General features: G+C 46.7%; 2 protein-coding genes across 5 annotated transcripts in view; one reads left to right on the forward strand and one right to left on the reverse strand.

Annotated features, from left to right (window-relative positions):
* Positions 1–16,442, reverse strand: part of BRPF3 (bromodomain and PHD finger containing 3) — a 35,709-nt gene extending 19,267 nt beyond the window's left edge. For 2 of the 4 annotated variants that reach the window (XM_012461587.2, XM_012461588.2), the window contains exons 1-7: positions 15,570–15,671; positions 11,425–12,898; positions 8,430–8,586; positions 5,993–6,124; positions 3,548–3,676; positions 2,939–3,251; positions 1,907–2,209 (exon numbers count right to left, since the gene is read on the reverse strand). In XM_012461587.2, the coding sequence (XP_012317010.2) occupies positions 1,907–2,209; positions 2,939–3,251; positions 3,548–3,676; positions 5,993–6,124; positions 8,430–8,586; positions 11,425–12,872 (2,482 nt within the window). In that variant the 5' untranslated portion in view covers positions 12,873–12,898; positions 15,570–15,671. The other 2 variants (XM_064361119.1, XM_012461586.2) reach the window with 2 other exon arrangements.
* Positions 15,102–19,685, forward strand: part of LOC135268285 (collagen alpha-1(I) chain-like) — a 50,316-nt gene continuing 45,732 nt past the window's right edge. Inside the window, exons 1-2 of the mRNA XM_064360383.1 lie at positions 15,102–15,225; positions 15,801–17,147. Of these exons, the coding sequence (XP_064216453.1) occupies positions 15,102–15,225; positions 15,801–16,858 (1,182 nt within the window). The 3' untranslated portion in view covers positions 16,859–17,147. The remainder of the gene's footprint in view (positions 15,226–15,800; positions 17,148–19,685) is intronic.

Here is a 19,685-nt window from a genome sequence, read left to right on the forward strand (position 1 = left end):
AAAGGCATGAGCTATTATAAGGCTTGAGACGCATACAAGGTCTTAGATCTGAAGCAAAGAGAGAGGACTAAGTTTGTCTTTTTTCAGAGACAGGATTTTGCTCTGTTAACCAGGCTGGTGTACAGTAGTTTGATCACAGCTTACTGCAACTGCTAACTCCTGGGCTCAAGTGATTATTCTGCCTCAGCCTCTAAAGTACCTAGGTCTACAGGCACATACCACCATGCCTGGCTAATTTTGAAATAAAATTTTTGTAGAGACAGGGTCTCAGTATATTGCCCAGGCTGGTCTCAAACTCCTGGCCTCAAGCAATCCTCCTGCCTCCGCCTCCCAAAGTGCTGGGATTACAGGCATGAGCCACTGTACCCATCCCCAGGAGAACTAAGTTTTATCTACACTAGTAGTTCTCAATCCTGGCTATGAATAAGAATCACATAGGAAGTTTCTTAAAAATTCTAATGCCTAGGCCCATTCCATACCAATTGAAACCAAGTTTGTAAAGATGGAGTATTTGTTTTTTAAAGCTTACCAGGTGTGTCTAATGAAGTGAGGACTGCAAACCATTGCTCTACACCCAAGGAAGCCACATGCTTAATCAATAAATAGGTTAAGTCTCAGCTTGACAGATTAGGTGTCTACAATGCTCACTGGACTCAAGAGTTTTCTCATCTGTCAACTGATTTTATTTCACTTCACCCAAGTGAGAGCAAGTACAGCAGGCAGAAAAAGTTCAGAGATATGGAAAAACAGAGACCAAGTAAGTTAAATCAGTGGTTGCCAAACACGTCTGCTCACCTACCACCTTGAAACTTTTAAAAATTGGGACTTCCCAGCCAAAGCCCAGACATCCCTAACTGAATCTACAGGAGGTGAGGTTGTGATTTTTTTTTAAATTTTCTAGGTGATGCTGTTGGCCCATTGGGCACAACTCTGTACTGCCACAGCCCCAGAAGTAGGGATACAAGTGGCATGCTGACTGTCACATGGGGAGTCCAGAGGGTCGCAATAGACACAAAGCCCTCTAATGTCAAATGTGAACTCTCAGCCATGTCCCCATTCTCTGCCAACCTAAAATAAAATGGGCTATTACCTGCCCTTTGGGCCCCTATCCATTGGAAATAACTCCCAATCTTTTGGACTGTGTGCGTGACAGGCCCTCCCAAGCTGTAGGCTCAGATCCAAAGGCAGGTACGAATGAGGGAGACAATTCCATCCCCAATGAAGGAGAAGAATGAGAAGCAGCTTAGCTTATAAGGTTCCTGGGTTTCTGAGAATCACTTCCCCAGCTGTCTTTTTTCTTTTCTTTTTTTGTCTTTTCTCAAGATTAAGAAAATTTGTGGAAACCAACTATCTTTTATAGTCTGGCCTCTCTACTTGGGATGGGCCTGTAGATTCTGCCAGATGGGGTAAAAACCATGAGGTGGCTCAAAACTCTAAGGTCTTTCCTTCTCTGCTATCTACTCACACCCCAACCTAACCTGCTCTAACAGTCTCTCCACATGATGATGTAAGGTAGGCTGATATTTAACTGGTATGTACAATACGGCTGGATCAGGTACAAAATACTGACATACTTAATTGGCTAATAAATAGCTGCTGGGCTGCAGCACCTGAAACTCCCCACAATCCAGCAACTGAATAGCCACATCAGGGGCCTTCGGAAGGAGCCCACTCCAATACAATAGCCAACATTTACTGTAATAGATAAATTTTGGTCTCTATTGATCAGTAAATATTTTGAACATCATCCCTGAGTACACATGGAAGTGTGACCCTTTCAGGGACTTTTGCTTGCCCACAAGTGTCACATACAGACTCAGAAAGGATACCCCCATTATGAGATTTCAGCTTAGCCTCTGTCCCTCTTTACCTTCCAACCCCCTGCCTTCCTGTTACTGTCTCTCACCTCTGTCCCCATCGTCTTCTGGCTCCTCCTGCAGGGCCTGTTCCAGCACAGCTGCATCCCCCTGTGGCCCTGCTGGCAGCTCCCCATTGGATACTGTCTTGTTCAGTAATGGTAGCTGTGGTGGTGGTGGCTGTGCCAGCTTCTGTCGAAGGGCATTGATCTCCCGGCGTAGCAGGCGGACACGGCGGGTGCGGGCCCCACTGGACCGCATGGCGCTCACCAGGTCCAGTTTCTCCAGCAGCTCCTTCAGCTGCACCTCTGGGGACAAATGGGCCCGGTTCTCTGGGATGAGGATGTTGTCCACTGCCAGGGAGAAGGGAGGACAGAAGGGGCTGAAGGACCTGCCCAGCACAGGGCAAGAGAAAGGGGCCGAATCCTTCGGATGCAAGACATTCTCTTGGAATGCCTGGGCCAGCAGCTTCCAGCAGCGTCACTGTGGGCCTTGGCCCTGCAACACCACTGCCCAGAAGGCAGCCACAGGGACAAGGTCAGAATCTGGGAAATGTCTGCAGGAAGCAGTTCACAGTCACGATTATGGGCTCCATGGAGCAGGCATGAGGCAGCTTGGCAATGCCCTGGCCTGAGTGACTGGCTGCTGCCATTGAGAAACAGAGAGCAGGGACAGGCAGCATGTGGGGCTCAGAGGCAATTCCATTTTTCTGGTCCTCCACCTGCAATCTTCTGAATGAGCCAGACACACACCAGCAATGCACTCTCCCTGTCCCATGCTCCAATGCCATACAGAGGGGATCCAAGAGAGGAAGACCTCTGATGAGGCTTTAAGCTTTTCAAACGGACTGCTAGTACCTGATTCCCCTTTTCTACCACTTAACAAGTGTTCACTGCATTAGTTAAACTTTAACCCTTAGAACTATTCCAGCCACAAAGATATACCTCAGTCTGTGCTCACCCTCGGCTTTGCTCCTGGAGTCTATCTATAGCCCCAAGGACCACCCTGATTCCTCACTCTGTAGACTCTGTTCCTGTGCCTCCTCCTGGTCCCTCTCCTCCCCACCCATCCAGGCCTCTCACCGTCTTCCCAGGAGAAGCGGTAAAAGTCTTCCAATTTGGGTGACTCGGGCAGGTGAGTGCCCCTCTCGGGGTCATAGCCGATGTTCTCTGCCTGCCGCCGGGCGTGCCGTAGGATGGCCCCTCCCAGGTCCCGCAGGCGGACAGCTGCTCGGTGGAAAATTGTGTCTTTAGCATTATACTTCATGCAGTTGGTAACTATAAGGTTAAAGTCCTCCTCAAACTCCTCCAAGGTGTGGTACAGGTGGGACTCCAGCTTCCGCCTCATAGTAGAAAAATCCATTGGCTTGGATATGAATTCCAGGTAATCTGGAACCTAAACATATAAAACCTGTACAATTACAACAACCATTTACTAGCCAAACAGGCACACCCTTCACCGGTACTCTTGGCCTCATTTTCTGATTTGGCCAAGCCAGGCTAACTCAGAGCCCTATAGGCCTGGCCACCCTGGCCTGCTGACTTCTCATCAAGGGCAAGTCTACTAGCTTTGCCAGACCCACCATCCTACCCCTGGTTTTGTACACCCTGTGGCCCAACTCCTTCCTAGCCTACTCAGACTGTGTTCCAGTTCAGGAAGAATTTACTACTTGGGAAGTGAGGGGAACTTGCCTCACTCAAGTTGACTGGTTCTGCGAAGATGTGTGCAGGATCCTTCTCCTGCAGCAGGTCCAATGTTGTCCTCAACAGAACATTGAATGGCATCAGCTCCAGCTCCATGGCAGCCTGCTGGACTTTGACCTGTGGGGAAAGTGGGATAAGATCGAATCAGGACAGCCCCTGCAAAGATGTACTGAAACTTTTTCTTGATAGCTTGACTTTTCCCAATCATGTACAACAAATTTTCATAGGATATTAAGCTGACCAGTATATAAGGAACTATAACCCAACCTTCAGCCTAGGACAATGATACCAACAGCTACCATTTTATGATTGTTTCCTATGTGCCAAACACCATACCAAAATTTACAGTATCGATAATAATTATCACTACAATTCCAATAATTAACACTTCTGCAGCCCTTACTAAATGCCAGGTAATGTTCTAAACAGTTTATGTAAAATAAATGAGTATATGAAGTAGGAACAGATGAGGTATTTTACAAAGAGGAAACCAAGGCACAGAATGACTAAGTAACTGGCCTAAAGTCATAGCTAGTAAGCGGCAGAGTTGAGATTCAGTCCCAGACACTGGTTCTACAGTGAGTGCTCTTGACCATTATGCCACACTACCTCTGTACTTGTATTACCTCAATTAATCATCACAATAACCCTGAAACAAAATTATTACCCCCATTTTACAAATATGGATCAGAACAAAGATCACCAAGGACTAAAAGAAAAAAAAAAACAAATTAAAAAAATATATATGGAATCTGAAGTTTAGAAAGAGCATAGTGAAAGAGTTCCTAGTTTAAGGTCATCTGGCAAGAAAAGAATAGAGACAGGACTTGAAGCCAGGTCTGACTTAGTCCCAGGGGCACAATGATGACGTAAAATGTGCTTGAACCAGAATTTCCCATCCAGTGTGCTGAAATACTGACCCCATCAGCCCTTGGAGCATCTGGGTCAGCATGGGGTCACCGGGGCCTCCAGACTTGACCCCCACAAGTGGCAAGTAGCCTCATATAGTTCAGTAGTATGCTGTACAAATGCTATTTTATACATATGCCCTAAGGTGAAAAGTTGGGAAGCCACAAATTAGATATGGAAAATTCCCACCTCTTGGCTATATCAAAACAGGCCTGCCTACTTCCCTAGGACCAGGGCCTCCTTCTCTCTCTCATTTCTCCGAACCAGAGATGGGACGAGAAGTTCAGCTGTGGGATCATGCCTGGGATAGCACAGCATTTTGAACCCAGGAAGAAGGTCCTGAGATGTCCTCCATGGCCATCCATGGTAAATATGGCATGAGCTGCCCAGGCTGTGAGGTGGAAACTGAGGCTACTGGTCTGCTAGAAAAGGGGTTGTGCTAAGGCTGAACACTGAATTAGAATTTAGAGAAAGAGAAAGAAGTATTTTTTTTTCTCCCTTTCTTGTGGAGAACGGGTCTTGCTATGTTGCCCAGGCTTGTTTCAAACTCCTGGACTCAACCTATCCTCCTGCCTCTGCTTCCCTAAGTGCTGGGATTACAGGCATGAGCCACCATGTCCAGCAAGAAAGGAACATCTTTAGCCCGGGCCTCGGAAGCATGCAAGTGACAGCTGCTATTCCTGGACCAGAGACAACAGTTTTGGCTTTTTATTCACTCAATTAATAGTATTTGCTCTCTGCCATGTGCAGTAGATACTTCAGGGAAGCAAAGAATATTGATAATAATAATGACAGCAGCTGACACTTCTCTGGCTGTTACTATGTGCCAGGCACTGTTCTAAGCTCTTTACATAGACTAAGTCATCTAATCTGCACAACAGCCTTATGATGTAGGCTCTATAATCACCCCCATATTCCAGTTAAGAAAACCGATGTATTAAGAGATTAAAGAACTTGCTTAATGTCACACAGGTAATAAGCAGAAGAGGTAGGATTTAAACCCAGGCAGTCTGGTACCAATAGCTCATGTTCCTAAACTGCTAAGCTATACTACCTACCTCAACATTTCCTATGCTCAGGGGCTTAGGATCTCCTAGAACAGAGGCGAAATAAAAAATTTAAATGATTCAAGACCATAAGTGTTAAAGATTCAAGCGAGAACCCTCAGAAATTCCCAGGCCAGAGGCTTTCAATTGATGATGCCTGTTACAATGGCCTAAGAAGCTTTCCAAAATCCTCAAGGCCAGGCTCCCTCTGAGACTTCCTGCATCAGAAACTCAGGAACAGGACCAGGCATATAATATCATATCATATAAGGCTGCCAGGAGCTGAAACCCAAAATACAGAAAACATCAGTAGCACTACACCCAATACAGAGTAGGCAGATCTTGGAGCCCACAATGCTGGGTGGGGAGGTGAAAAAGCTAGCATAAAGCAGGGACTCCCGGATTTCCCAATACTAGACTAACAGTGGGAGAAAGTGACCTTGAACTAAGGGCCCTAGGGCTGGGGGCTCCTTCTTACCTGCTCCCGTTTGAGCTTCTCTCTCTTCCGAATCAGTTCAATCAGCAGCCGTGCCCGCTCCAAGTCATGCCGGAGCTTCTGCCAATACTTCAGCTCTTCCTTCACTGCACTTGTCTTCTCATCCTGCTCTCGCTGCAGGAGAAAAGCAAAGAAGGACTAGGAACCTCCTTCTTGCCCAAAGTTCTCCCCCTGTTCAAGCCTCTTGGGGCTGCAGCAGGTAAAAGTCTTGTCCCCTTCCTTGACCCACCGTTCCAAGAGCCCTTCCACCCCTCTGTACCCCATGCCTTCCTCCTGAGCTGCCCCAGTATTATAGCAATGTTTCTTCATTATAGAGCAATAACCATTGCTGGAGTAGGATCTGGGACTGCTTCCCCCACCCCCAGGTATACCAGAGAGCAGCTATGGCCCTTTGGGTCGGAAAGAATTTCACAAGAAAACTGACCTCAGGGGTGAAAAGAATTTCACCCTAGAGCTTTCACTTGGCTAGAAAACAAAGTGAGATTCTTACTATAAGCTTCAACATACTTTGGTAAGACAACAAAAAAAATCACAATTCCTGCTGTAGAAAAAATTACAGTTGGAGTCAGGGGAAGGGAAGAGACCTAGAGCTTGAAGCACAAGGGCATATTAGCATAAATATAATAAAAACTAATAATATAAATTGGAAATAAAATGCTAAGAGAATACAAAAGAGAGAGAAGATCTGAGTAGGTGGAGGTTAGATCAGAGAAGCTTCCTGGTGAAGAGTCTTACTAGAGTTTTACATACAGGTAGGTGACAGACATGGATGGGCAAAGTAGTAAGGAAGGTCTCTTCTGGAACCAAAGGGATGAAAGGGGCAAAAATGTAGAGGCCGAATTAGTGATTCCTTGCTTGGTAAGCAAAACAAGCTGGACAGAGCAGACATGCTGGCAAACTACAAAAGCCAAGGAAGATCCAGGACACAGCTAAGAAGAAGCTTCAAATGTAAGGCAAAAGAGCCTTAACTTGGCCTGCCTAGAAAGAGGAGTATATTCTGGAAGAGGAAGTGAGAGAATGGAAAATGGTATGTGAATAAGACACTACCAGTTGAAGAACAAAAAAAGAATTAGAGGCTGGAGATCACTTAGAAAGCTATTGCTGAGATTAAGAGGGCATGGTGAGCAGGAGAGCTGAAGAATGAAGACAAAAGGCCATGTTGATAAAGCCCCCAAAGCAGCTTAAGGGATGATTAACAGTGGCCCATTAGGGAGGAGTCAAAAGTAACTCCAAGGTGGGAAACTCTTGATGTGAGTCCAGGAGGGAGAGGAGTTCCATAATAATAATGGGGAAACAAGTTTGCTGAGAAGAAAAAAGATAATTCATTTCCAATATTTGAGTTACAAGTAACAATATCCACATGGAAACATCCCTGAGGTGCTGATGGCATAAAAAAGGGATGAGGACAAGGCAAAAAGTCTGGAGCTACTATTACAGTTACTTCCAATTATGAGAGTGGACATGTTCTCAAAGCCAACAGAAAGACAGCAGAGCCACTGAGAATGTTACCATTAAAGAGAAAGAATTGGGGTCAGCATAGGGTACAGTCAGAGAGGCAGAAGAAGCAGGAAGTGGTATCACAGAGACGCTCTTAGACAAAGTAATTTGTGCTCAAATGCAGCTCAGTGATGAATCAGGTGAGAATATAAGACTTCCTGGGAGAAGGTAGCTGATGTTTTAGGGGAGGCTTCAGGGGACCAGGTGGACCAAAAAGTTCAAGGGGAGCCAGATACAGGTTTGTACTTCAGGAGTTTAGTTATAAAAGGCAAAAGCGAGATCAGACAGAATGCAGAAGGCACCAGACTCACATAAAGCTTTGCTTCATCTCTGGAGCAGCAGTATGGGAACACTTAAAGGTAGAAGGAATAGAACAGTTAAAAGGGGAGAAAGAACTAAAGAGTTAAGAGAAATTAGGAGCAGAAAACAAACATGCAGCAACTCCAGGTGCTAACGGCTAAACAGCCACCACAATTGGACAGGCTGTGTGTTACAACTTAAGATCGTAAATTTGTGTATTTACTATGAAACATTTTTTGGCAGGTGGCAGCATAATGTCTTGAGGAAAGGGCGCCTTTTCCTAATTAACACAATGTGGCCACCCTGGCTCTCATTCAGCCCTCTTCTCACTTTCTGCCACATTTAGAGGATTTTCCCCACATATATGGAAAGCTGGGCATGCTCTCCACTCTCCCCTAGAATTCTCTACAAAGCCAAGCCTCTTCCATCCAGGAAGAGCTGCTTGAAGATCTCTGTAGTGCTGGGGGTTGTTCCTGGGACAGACCACCCAGAGGGGTGATCCCCTATAGGAAAAAGGCTCCATGGAGGGATCAAGGAGGGGTGCCAGCCCCACCCCAACCATCATTCCTTTTCCTTCGCTCTCCACCTCCCTCTACCAGTCTCAAATCACCACTCCACCTACCTGCTCGGCATTTCTTTGGGACTGCAGATGGGAGTGCAGGCGCCGAATAAGAGGGACACCATTCCGTGCCTGCCGCTTCAACAGCCAATAGTTGTGAAGCCGCTGCATAAACTGGTTTTTCCTCTGAAAGGAGAGACCACTACAGATCTTGTTCAACCTTGAGTAGAGGCACACGGAAGTGAAAGACAGGGTCAGTGGGCAGCCCAGATTATAGCCCATGCATCCTATCCAGACCCTGGTTCATTTCTGAACCTTACACAGGAAGACAGAATAAAATGGCCAAATACCTCACCTCAAAGAAAGGCTTGAAAAGGACAGAAAAGTTAAGCAGCTCAGATTCAGCATGAGGTATTTCATTTGCTTTTCCACCTCTTGCCTTGCAGTCCTAATCCTCCAAAAGAACCCTCTCCCAGAACCCTAATTCCTATGGTCCTGGATATCTTTGTACCAGGTATGGACTGAGAAACAAGGCTGTGCCTCGATACCCCCACCCTCCTCTGTATAAAAACAGCAAAAAGGAACGGGAACTTGAGTAAGCTATGGGTAATGTGGCCACTATTTCCTGCCTTCTGTGGCTGAGGGTCCCATCAGACCAGGGTGTAGCCCACACCCAGGCTAAGCCCAATGCAACCCCTTAGAGTTGTTTGACCTCTGGTTTTTCATGGTATAAACCTCAGCAGCCTAAAAATGTTGTTTAATTTTGAACTAAAGGAAAAAAAAAATTGATCTAAAGATGTAGAGGATGAGAAATCTGAAAACCCAGCTGGCTAAACTACTCAAATGTCTTAAGGTCAGGGTTTAAGCCAACAACTCCTTGGGGGAAGAAAAGGGGTAGGAGAGGAACTAATGCAAGCCTATAATCTCTATCTTAATATCCATATTGCAAGGTGGGTATCATTATTCCCATTTTACAAAAGATGGAAAGGCAGCATAGGAACAGAAGCTGAATAAATTGTCAAAGTAACTAATGCAGCTAATAAGATGGTGGATCTGGGAGGGATCTGAATTCACGATCTCTCTGCTATACCACGGTACATCCCCAAGGGTAAGCAAGGCCTCAGTACTTCTGTGGCATTTCCTCTGCTTTTTCTCTTCATCCCACTCCACTGATACAAAGATAAGCACAGCTAAACAAGAAGGTGAAACCTGAGAAGGATGGACATGTTGGGCAGGATATTGCTCACCTAGGCCTTGCTCCTCTCCACAGTCAGACATTCCTGCCCCAAAGCCAAGCTTATAAAATCAAGAATTAGGCCTTCCCCAAAAGACAGATCCCCACCAATGCCCATGCCAAGCACACCTGCCCAGATGTATGCAGCATCCTCCCTCTACAACCTCTTGGCCTTGGAGGATCCCAATAGCATTTGTGCAGGTAGGGAAAAGAATAGTAATAATAAAATAGCAGCAGCAGCAGTAGCCACCATTTATTGAGCACTCACTATATGCCAGACACTGTGCTAAGTGCTTTACTTATATTATCTTATTTATTTCTCACAACAACTCTATGTGATGGGTTCATTTACAAATAAACTAAGTCTTAGAGCAGTTAAGCAACTTGCCAAAGGTCACACAGGTACTACGTGATAGAAATGAGTTTCAAATGTAGGTCTGCCTGGTTCTTAGCCAGTAAGCTCTGCTGGCCCCAGCATGAGGTATCTAGAACAACATACATGACAACCAAAGATTCTAGCCTCAGGGCGTAACCACCCTTCAGATGGAACTAAGCATCCACCCACTTACTTCAGGAAAAAAAATAACCTAGAACAGCTCTGTGACTCAAAAACATATTCAGAGTCACTGAAATTCTAACTTGGGTCATAGCCGGCAATAAGAGCCTCCCCCTCCTGATCGCACCCTTAAGTCTTCTTCCCAGCCTGGCAAGTCTGGTTGCCTATTCATAGCTCTCATACAACTCTTTCCCCAAGGCTCCTTTCTCCCTACCCTTCTCATCAAGAGAGATGGACAAGAGGAATGCAACCTAGAGGCATCATTAGGCCCAGCTTGTGGTTTAAGGTCTGCCACTTTCCACCTGGTTCCATCCCTTAGAACAGGACATGGCATGTAGTAAGTGCTCAATAAATATATAATTGAATGAATAAAGGAGTGAACAACTTTACCTCCCGTGGCCGCAGTTTCTTCATCTGGGGGTGTGGGAGAAGGTGCAAGGACTACATCAGATGAACAATCTCCAAGACTCCTTCCTATACTGTTTTAATGAACACCACCCTTGAGATGAGCCTCTGCTAGGATATCTTCCTTAACTCTTGCTTCTTTGCCAAGCTCCCATCCCGCCAATGGCTCCAGATACCTTGCTGATGTTTAAAACAGGTACCATGCGCTCTCTACAGACTCGATAGGAGTCCAGAGAGCTTAGCTACACAGATAAATGGAATGATCCTCTTATCCCTAAACCTAAAACTTCAAGAGGAGGAATAGTATGTTCTCTCCACACCATTACCCCCTCATACCCAGGACAGAACTTGCTGGACAGCAGATGGCCATACCGATCCTCTGAAACAATGGTTCTTCACTGGGTAATTAGTTCTATCCTCCCCAAGGTTTTTTAAAACATGTGTGAGGAGTGTTTGAGGTTGTCACAAAGACTAGGCAATGGGGGAGGGGATGCAACTGGCATATACAAAGACCACAGATACTAAACATCTAGAAATGTACTGGACAGTTCTAATAATGAAGAATTATTCTGTCCAAAATGTCACTTAGCGTCCCTCTTAGAAAACACTGCCTTACATATCCTATCACCTGAGTTTCTGAGTAACTTAAGTGTTTTATTTCACTTTGAACAAAAGGAAATACATTACTCTGAGGGCACAATCAAAACTACAAACCAGGCCAGGTGAGCCTGGGCTCATAAGGAAAAGTTTAAATTTGGGGAGGAGAATAGTGTCCAACTGTGTTTAGGGAAGGCCTGGCAAGGGCCAACATCAACCCAAGAAGAAACCATGAGTCCCTGAGGAACCCTTCTGGGAATGCTTACCTGTAAGAGGGTATCTGTGGGACAGTGACCATGGGGAGAGTGGAGGATGTGTCTTGGCCTGCTTCCTCTGGCTCCTTCTTGATCTTCTGCTTCAAACTCATCTTGTTCTTCTTAGGCACTCCCTTGATGGGGCCACCCACCCCACCTTGGCCTTCCTGCTCCTCTTCCTCAACTTCTTCCTCTTGTTCCTCCTCCCCACCACCCTCCTTCAGCCCTTCCTCATCGCCAGTCTCACTGATGCTTCTGGGAGAGTCACCCTTCCTCCTAGCAGTGGCAGCAGCTGGTGGCGAGTGGGCCTCACAGTAGGCAGTCTTGCGCACTGTGAAGATGGTGCCATTGAGGCTGGTTTCACGCATGGGCTCAATCTTCATGAAGAGCCCAGCCCGCTGTGCACATGTCACATGGAATGCTGTGTAGCAGTTCACCTTATGGCACTGGATGGCTGCACCCAGCCCTTTCTGCTTGCAGATATAGCAGGTTAGTTTCCAGCGGGCAGGTGGGATATTGTCAATGCCCTCAATAGGTTCCAAGAACACTGTGTTAGCAAAGCAGACTTCAGGGATCCAGATGGCACACACCACATGGGCCCAGTGCCCATCACTCGTCTGTTTGAAGGCGCCACCCTTATTGGGACAGAGGACGCAATCCACAGGCCGGGAGGGAGACTGCAGGCAGCAGCGGCATAGCCACTGGCCCTCAGGAATGTAGGGGACACCGTAGCACTCCTGGTGTACTGCCAGGTTGCAGATGTCACAGAAGAGAATAACGTTGCTATTGTGACACTCATCATCCAGGCACACACAGCAGAAAGCATCTTCATCAATGAGTGACTGTTGGGCACCACTGCTGCGACTCTCCAAGTATGACTCTTTCTCAAGCCGGTCTACCAGCAGCTCAAAGGTGTCTGCAGACACCAAACTGTGCCCATCTACTCGCCGCTTTTCATTCACCATGTCCAGCCAAGCAAGGTCCTCCTCATCCATGTCATACTCTACCTCTGCATCCAGGTCTTCAGGTGGCTTGTCAATGTATCGGTAGTAGGCAGCAGGCAGCGGGGGTGCCTCTGGCTGGATGTCTGAGTCCACCATACGGAAGCTGGGCTGTGGGAGGTGGAAGGAAGTACCAGATGCATGCTTGGAGCAGGATTCCTTCTTTTTGCCCTTGGATGAGGGTTTCTTGGACTTGCCTGGGAACTGAGGTTGTTCACTGTTTTCCTTGTTACTATTGCATTCAGTGATATCCTGGGCAGTCAGCTCATCCTCAGTGATGATTTTGAGTGGGTCATAGATGCTGATACGATGCAGGCGTCCGTCAATGTCTACCTCAACAATCCGCTGGGCCTGGGCATATGTCAGGGTTTCCCGGGTGGGTGAGCACTTAAGACTGTAGGGGGACGGGGAACGCTGGCCCTCGGCATTCTGCCGGGACTTCCGACGAGGCTTCCTCATGGCACCTGGGAACTGAGGGGACAGGCCTAAGGAGAGAAAGCCAGGAGACCATGAGTTGGATGTTCATGCCCTTATGCACTCGTTCATCTTCCCATATGATAAGGCAACTACCAAGAGGACTGGCTGTTCCCTCTGTCTGAAGAACCTGTTTCTCAGGCATCCACATGGCCTGCTCCTTCACCTCCTCTGAGTCTTTCATTTCTTCAAGTGAACAACACTTCTCAGTGAGACCTTCTCTGACACTTTATCTAAAATTGCAAATCCTTTTCCTCCACCAGCAATCTACCTTTCATTCTGCTATATTTTTCCCTTTAACACTCACCATCTTATACCATGCTATGTAATTTACCTACTACTACATTTATTGTTTCCTTCTTTCCACTAGAATGTAAACTCCATGAGGAAGATTTTTGTTTGCCTTGTTCACTGCTGTATCCTCAGTTCCTGGAGCAGTGCTTAGCTCCTAAATAACCACTCAATAAGTATTAGTTGAATGAAAGGAAAAATCAAACATGTATGATCCCTGCCCTCAAGGAGCCCTGACTAACTGAAGAGACAGAAAAGTAAACATTATTACAACGTAACATAGGGAACAATCTAATGTTCTAATGATGTACATAAAGCTGTGCGACAGCTAACTATGGAAAAGGTATGAGTAGTCATGGGCTTAGAAAAGAAGAAAACAAGAACAGCATCCACTGTCAAGCTCTGTACATGAACAATGGGCCCCATCAGAGGATCAAAACTTCACAAGCCTAGCGTCTTCTCCCAATACATCTTACCATAATCAGAAATATTACTCCTTGATCCTGCCTAGAGGTGAAGGGGTGAGGGCATCTGAAATGCCTATAATACATGGTCTAAGGGCTTCAAACTATAGTATGCAGTATAGTATTCCCTACAAAAAGCAGCATCCAGGATAGTGGTCCCCAACCTTTTTAGCACCAGGGACTGGTTTCGTGGAAGACAATTTTTCCACATATGAGGGTGGGTGGTTGTTTAAACTGTTCCACCTCAGATCATCAGGCATTAGTCAGATTCTCATAAGGAGCATGCAACCTAGATCCCTCACATGCACAGTTCACAATAGAGTTCGCACTCCTTTAAGAATCCAACGCAGCCACTTATCTGACAGGAGGTAGAGCTCTGGTATGCTCACTCGCCCACCATTCACCTTCTGCTGTGTGGCCTGGTTCCTAATAGGCCACTGACCAGTACCAGTCCATGGCCTGGGGGGTTGGGGACCCATGATCCAAGATATATCAGCTAGCACATTTCCAGGCAGAAACAAACCCTAGAAGCTCTGAAGTGGCTCCAGGAGATCTCTGAAGTTATAGTGCCCTGTCTGGGACCTTCATTCGACCCAAAGTCAATATGATCTGGGCAGTATCCGAGGTAAACTCTTAATGCATTGTTACCTCAAAAGTCTCTCCCAGAATACTTATATCTAGCCTATCCTTGTACAGCCAAGAGAAAGCCCTAGTTTCCCACACCATTCTCTGGATGAAGGGAACTACAATAAGCTCATGAGGAACTATAGGTAGTCATCAAGGTTGTCACCACCAGAAGAGACCTTTGGGGATACAGGGCCCCATGGTGTGGGCAGACTTGGAAGGATATGAACAGGGAGAAGATTTCAAAAAGAAAACAATTCATTTATAAAGTCGAGACTGTGATAATAAAAGCACCCTTTCCAAACTACAAAGCCCACTTTTAATATTTCTCACAACTACCTTAGGAGATGGTATACCTACTATCATCTACCTAGAAGCTCAGAAAGATGTCACTTAACCTAATGTTAGTAAGTGATAAAGCTACAGTTTGAACCCAGATCTTCCAATGCTCAATTCATCTCAGTGGGAATTAAAAACACCACAGAGGTGCTGTGGTCTGGTACAAAGAGGCTCTGGGGTAATCTAGGTTCTAATCTTGGCCCTCTGTGACCTGGAGAAAGTCCCTGAAGCTCTGTATGCCTCCACACTCCATCAGTAAAATGAGAGTAATACAATCTAGCTCCCAAGGTGCTACTTGTTAATAAGGTATTCTTAACATCCTTATTTGAAAGGACTTCCCATCCCAAAGTGTGACTGAAACAAACAAAAAAACAATTCGGCTGAAGAGCAGTGCCAGGCGGGCTGGCACACCCCCCACTTGGAGCCAAAGGAAACAGAATCATTGCAGCAATTCTGTCCGGGTTCCAGAGGCCCTTGGCCACTGGATTCCTTACAAATGCCAAGTCCCTGGGGGCAGACAGGGCCAACAGACCTGCTTCATCACCCACCCTCCAAAGGCACGGAGGCCCTAGGAGGTGAGAACATCTGCCTCCACACCGACCCCAAACAGCAGACAGGAGGTGCGGCGCCCCCTTTCCTGAAAGCCGCTCCATCTTCTCCCTCACCACCTGCCACCTCCTCGGCTGCTCAGGCATCTCTCGACCACGCAAGTCTCTACACAGATGTGTTTTGTCCCACTCACGCCTCCAGACACCGGGGAGAAACTCTACAGCGGGAAGGGCTGCTGCTGAGGGAAATGAAATGAGTTTCGCCCACAAGGAGCTTACAGTCTAGACGAGTTTTTTGGCGGGAGATTCTCAACCTACACAGCCGTTCCCACATACACACCTCCAAAATATCTCCAACATCCCCCGCCCCCCAGATTTCCTCTCGGCATCCCCTGAATCCCCGCTCGCTCACCCACCCAGGTCCCCGAAGAATGAAGAGCTTCTGCAATTAGACTGTGTCCCCTGTACCCCACACAAGATACTCAGGAGACAAGAGAGGTCCCCAGCCAAGGCTTCTGCCCCTTTAAGGGGGCACCTCTTCCAGAAGAATCTTGACCCCTCGGAGAAGAAAGGAGGGAAATAACATCTCCTCAGAGGGGAGGGGGCGAGAGCACCAGAGACAGCCTGATGCGGAGTCCGACCCTCAGACAGAGAAAGCGAGCGCCAGCGAGTGAGCCGGACAGAGAGGCGAGAGCTCATTGGCCGCCCCACCCGCCCGTCAGGGGGACCCGGGGGACTAAGGGACGCTCAAGGGGCGGAACTCTCCTCTGGCCAGGCCAATTGGAAGGCGTGGCGGGGGCGGGGCTTGGCAGCTCGGCTTCCAGGGCTTGGGGGGAGACAAGATGGCGGCTGCGGGAGGGGGTCCTCGCTTTTCAGCTCCCCCGCTCACCCGCCTTCTCCTTCCCTGCCGCCACCCTCGCTCCAGGAGAGAGCTTTCGCACCGCCCCCGCCCTGCTCGGAAAGCCCCCCGCTTCTCCGGTTTCCCCTCGTGCAGTCCCTGGTCCCCGTAGGCCCCGCTGCCCCCGCCCCCGCTCTGTCCGGCCGCGCTGCCGCCCCCATTACCTCAGCCGCCGGCCCGGCCCCACCGTTCGGGGCCCCTGGGCGCGGGCGGGCTGGCCGCCGAGCAGGTTGGCGTGGCCCGGGAAGCGGAGCGCGGTCTCCTCCCGCGCCTGCCTCCGTGGCCTCCGCTGTGCCCCTTCCCGGCCCGCGCTGGGGCCCCTGCCCGGCCGCCGCCGCCGCTCCCGGGGGAGGAGGGGGAATGGAGCCGCCGCTGCTGCCGCTGCCGCCACGGAGCCCGGCCGAGGGGAGGGAGGGATCAGCCCCCAGGCAGGATCCGCCCCTCCGGCCTCCCCCCGCCACCTCCACCCCTTCCCTCGCTCCCTCCCTGACTCTGCGGGCTCTCCCGCAGAACGGGAGCGAGAGCACGAAAGAGGGGGAAACGGGAAAAAAAAATCCCCCAACCCGTGCCCGGCGCGGCGGCGGCCGGGGCGGTGCGGAGAGGAGAGCGGAGGCGCCGCTGCCGCCACGGGGCACCGTCCCCGGCTCGGCCTCACGGTGGCGGTGCGGGCGCGGCGAGGGCGCCGAACAGAGACCGGGTCTGCGCCCGCCGCGATGCCGGCGCACCGTGGCCCTGCCCGCCACGGGGCGAGCCCGACGAGAGGGCTGGGGACGTTCGGGTCTAGTTGGGAGAGACAGGGGTCCTTGACTCTTGAGTGGTCAGTCATTTCCTCCCCAATCCTTATGGGTGATGTGGCTACTGTTTGGGGTAGCAAGCCCCCTCCCCAAACTAAAGGGTCCCTCCAAAGGTTAAGCCAAGGCAGTCACTGAGGTCAAAGCCGGTCTGTAGTTTCTTGGGTGCCGGTGCCTACACGACTCCCAGAAAGTCGCGTCTCCCCCAACCCCCATGCCCAATACTTGAGGACAAAGGTCTAGCGATTGTCCAGCCCCTCCCCCAGTGAGGACAGACGGGAAAGACCTGCCTTTGTTATGTACAGGTGAGCGTCTTGTTCCCCACCAGACATCCTTAAAAAAAAACAAAAACGGACTTTCCCTTTTTAAAAGAGTAAACATAAAAGTTTGACAGTCTACTTAAGTATGCCTGGTAACTCGTCTGTCACTGTGGGCATGGGAAACACTTTAAACCTGATTTGGTTAGGAGTTGGTTAATTTAATGCACTAGACGGCTTTCTAAAAGATGCTTGACAAATGGCAGCATCAGACCAAACTGAATTTTGTTTTGATTAAAAAAACAAAAAAAGAAAGGGCTCCATTGCCACCCCCTTTTGCCTATAAACTGGAAAGCTTACCTCATATGACTGAAGTCTTAAGCACCAATGCGTAATGATGTTTATAAAGGATGTATGGGTAAGCTGCCTGTAAATGTGCAGATGAATGACAATTTGAAAGTGTTTCCTTTGCCAACACTTGTGTTGTAGCTGGTGAGACTCAATTTCTTGCTTGATTCTGATGATCAAGGACATGTATTCTAGAGTCAGGAGGGTGAAGGATAAAGTCTTAGGATCCAAGTTTTCTGAATGTTTAAAGTGAACATACTGCTACTTTTGAAGTATAGATGTTTGTTATCCTAAGGAATTTAAATATGGAGAGTTTCAAATTCAAAAGTTTGAGTAAGGAAGCTAATTAGTATCTCAAAGTTGTTCCCAAGTAAATGGTAGCATCTTCTGGCAAAGAGATAGTACAAAAATGCTTCTGTTAACCAAATTTTTAAAAGCAAGGGGGTTGGCTCGTGGAACTAAGCAAGGGCAGGGCAATGTTTTGAAAGCTGTGAAAATGAAATAGTATGAATTAACGTCAAGTATTCTGAAACTAAGGGGAATAATCATTTGGAGGGAAGGTGTGGAAGAAAAGCTGATTAATTGTGTAAGGGAAAGCCCCAGAGGCAAGAGAATATTACAATTACAGTACTTTTAGTTAAGGAAAAAAAAAAAAGTCTGAAAACTAAAAGAAACGATACCGAATTTCTTGTTCTTTTAGAAAAGATGAAATGTAATAACCATTTATACATATGACTAGTAACTTTTATTTCTTGATGGATGTTCTCAAAATTTATTTAGCACAATTCCCATTTGTGTAATCAGGAACTATCTTTTTCCACTAAAATGAATGAATAAATACCTTGAGAAAATGCACTGGTTTCCACTTGAAAGTAAAATAATGACTTAAATGCCGTTGAAAAGGCATTAAGTCAACCTAATGGGTGTTATTTTTTTCAGGTTTTTCTGTTCAAAGCTTTCATATTAAGACCTTATTCAACCTAAGTGTTTCTCTTCAATTTTCAACTTCTACTTTTTTAGTGATAACATTAGAGTTGTCCTCACTCTCATTTTTGACATTTGGAATTGGTTTCTATGAGCATAACTACACACATAACCAGTTCCCTGTGATGTAATCTTAAATGTAACATGGAGCAATTATGTTATTAAAAACAAATTTGGAACATATATCAAAAATCCCAGAGGCACTAAATTTGATTCACTTTAATCTTTTGGTATTTTAAATGGTTTAAATTCACCAGCCTCTGGCCTTTCCGATAAACCATACAGCAATTAAATTCAACAAACGGGCGTGGACCTTTGATTCCAAATAGTTGTTTTTAAAAATCGTCCAGCTGTAAGTAGAAACCAACTTACTTGGGATAGGAGAAGGTTTTACTATTTAAAACTAACAAACATGAAAAAAAAAAAAAAATCATCATTTCCCCATCTCTTTCTTTCACACTTCCCCCTCACACTTTTTTTCCTGGCATTTCAGGATGTCTTTGTTAGTGCTTCACTATTGTCATTAGTTTTTCAGGCCAAGAAAATTCTCAAGGGTCAGACGCAATACCCACTGGATTAATGACATGTAGATGACGAGAAAAAAAATAGGCCTTGACTGATTGTAAAATTATTTTTAATAGAATATTCCTTCCTTAGATACTTGACTAAAAGAATTCTGAAACCACAGTTAGGAGGAATGTTTGAGGCTGGAATCATTGTGATACTTTTACACTAATTAAAATGGTTTAAGAATATAAAGTTTGCTTAGAAAATGGGAAAAGTTTAGCTAGGTTAAAAACAAGTCTTAAATAGAATAAGATACCAAACCCTCTAGATTTAATTCCATTTATGTATTTCTAAAACATATTCATTGACCACTTAGAGTGTGTCTAATACTGTGTAAGTTTCTTTGGGAAATAATGACAATTTCAACTTAGAAAAGGACTGATGATCATATGTATAGATAGAATATATTTTTTCTTGCCTTAAGTAGTGTGCAATCCAGAACGGTAGAAATAAGTAGAAAACACATACAGAAAAAAATAGATAAAGCAGTGAAGAGTATGGAGCCATCATTAGTCAAAGAAGGCTTCTTGGAGAATGGGAGACTTCTTTAAGCCAAGTTCTAAATCATGATGGATATGAATTGGTGAAAAGAGTATAAAATGACATTGGGTTGGTGGCAGGGCAGCCCAGGCAAAGGGACAATATGCAGGGAATAATAAGGCAATTATTCTAGCTGGTATGATGGGC

This window comes from Aotus nancymaae, unplaced genomic scaffold, assembly GCF_030222135.1.
Source record: "Aotus nancymaae isolate 86718 unplaced genomic scaffold, 86718_ANA_hifiasm-v0.15.2.pri h1tg000040l, whole genome shotgun sequence".
Lineage (NCBI taxonomy): Eukaryota > Metazoa > Chordata > Mammalia > Primates > Aotidae > Aotus > Aotus nancymaae.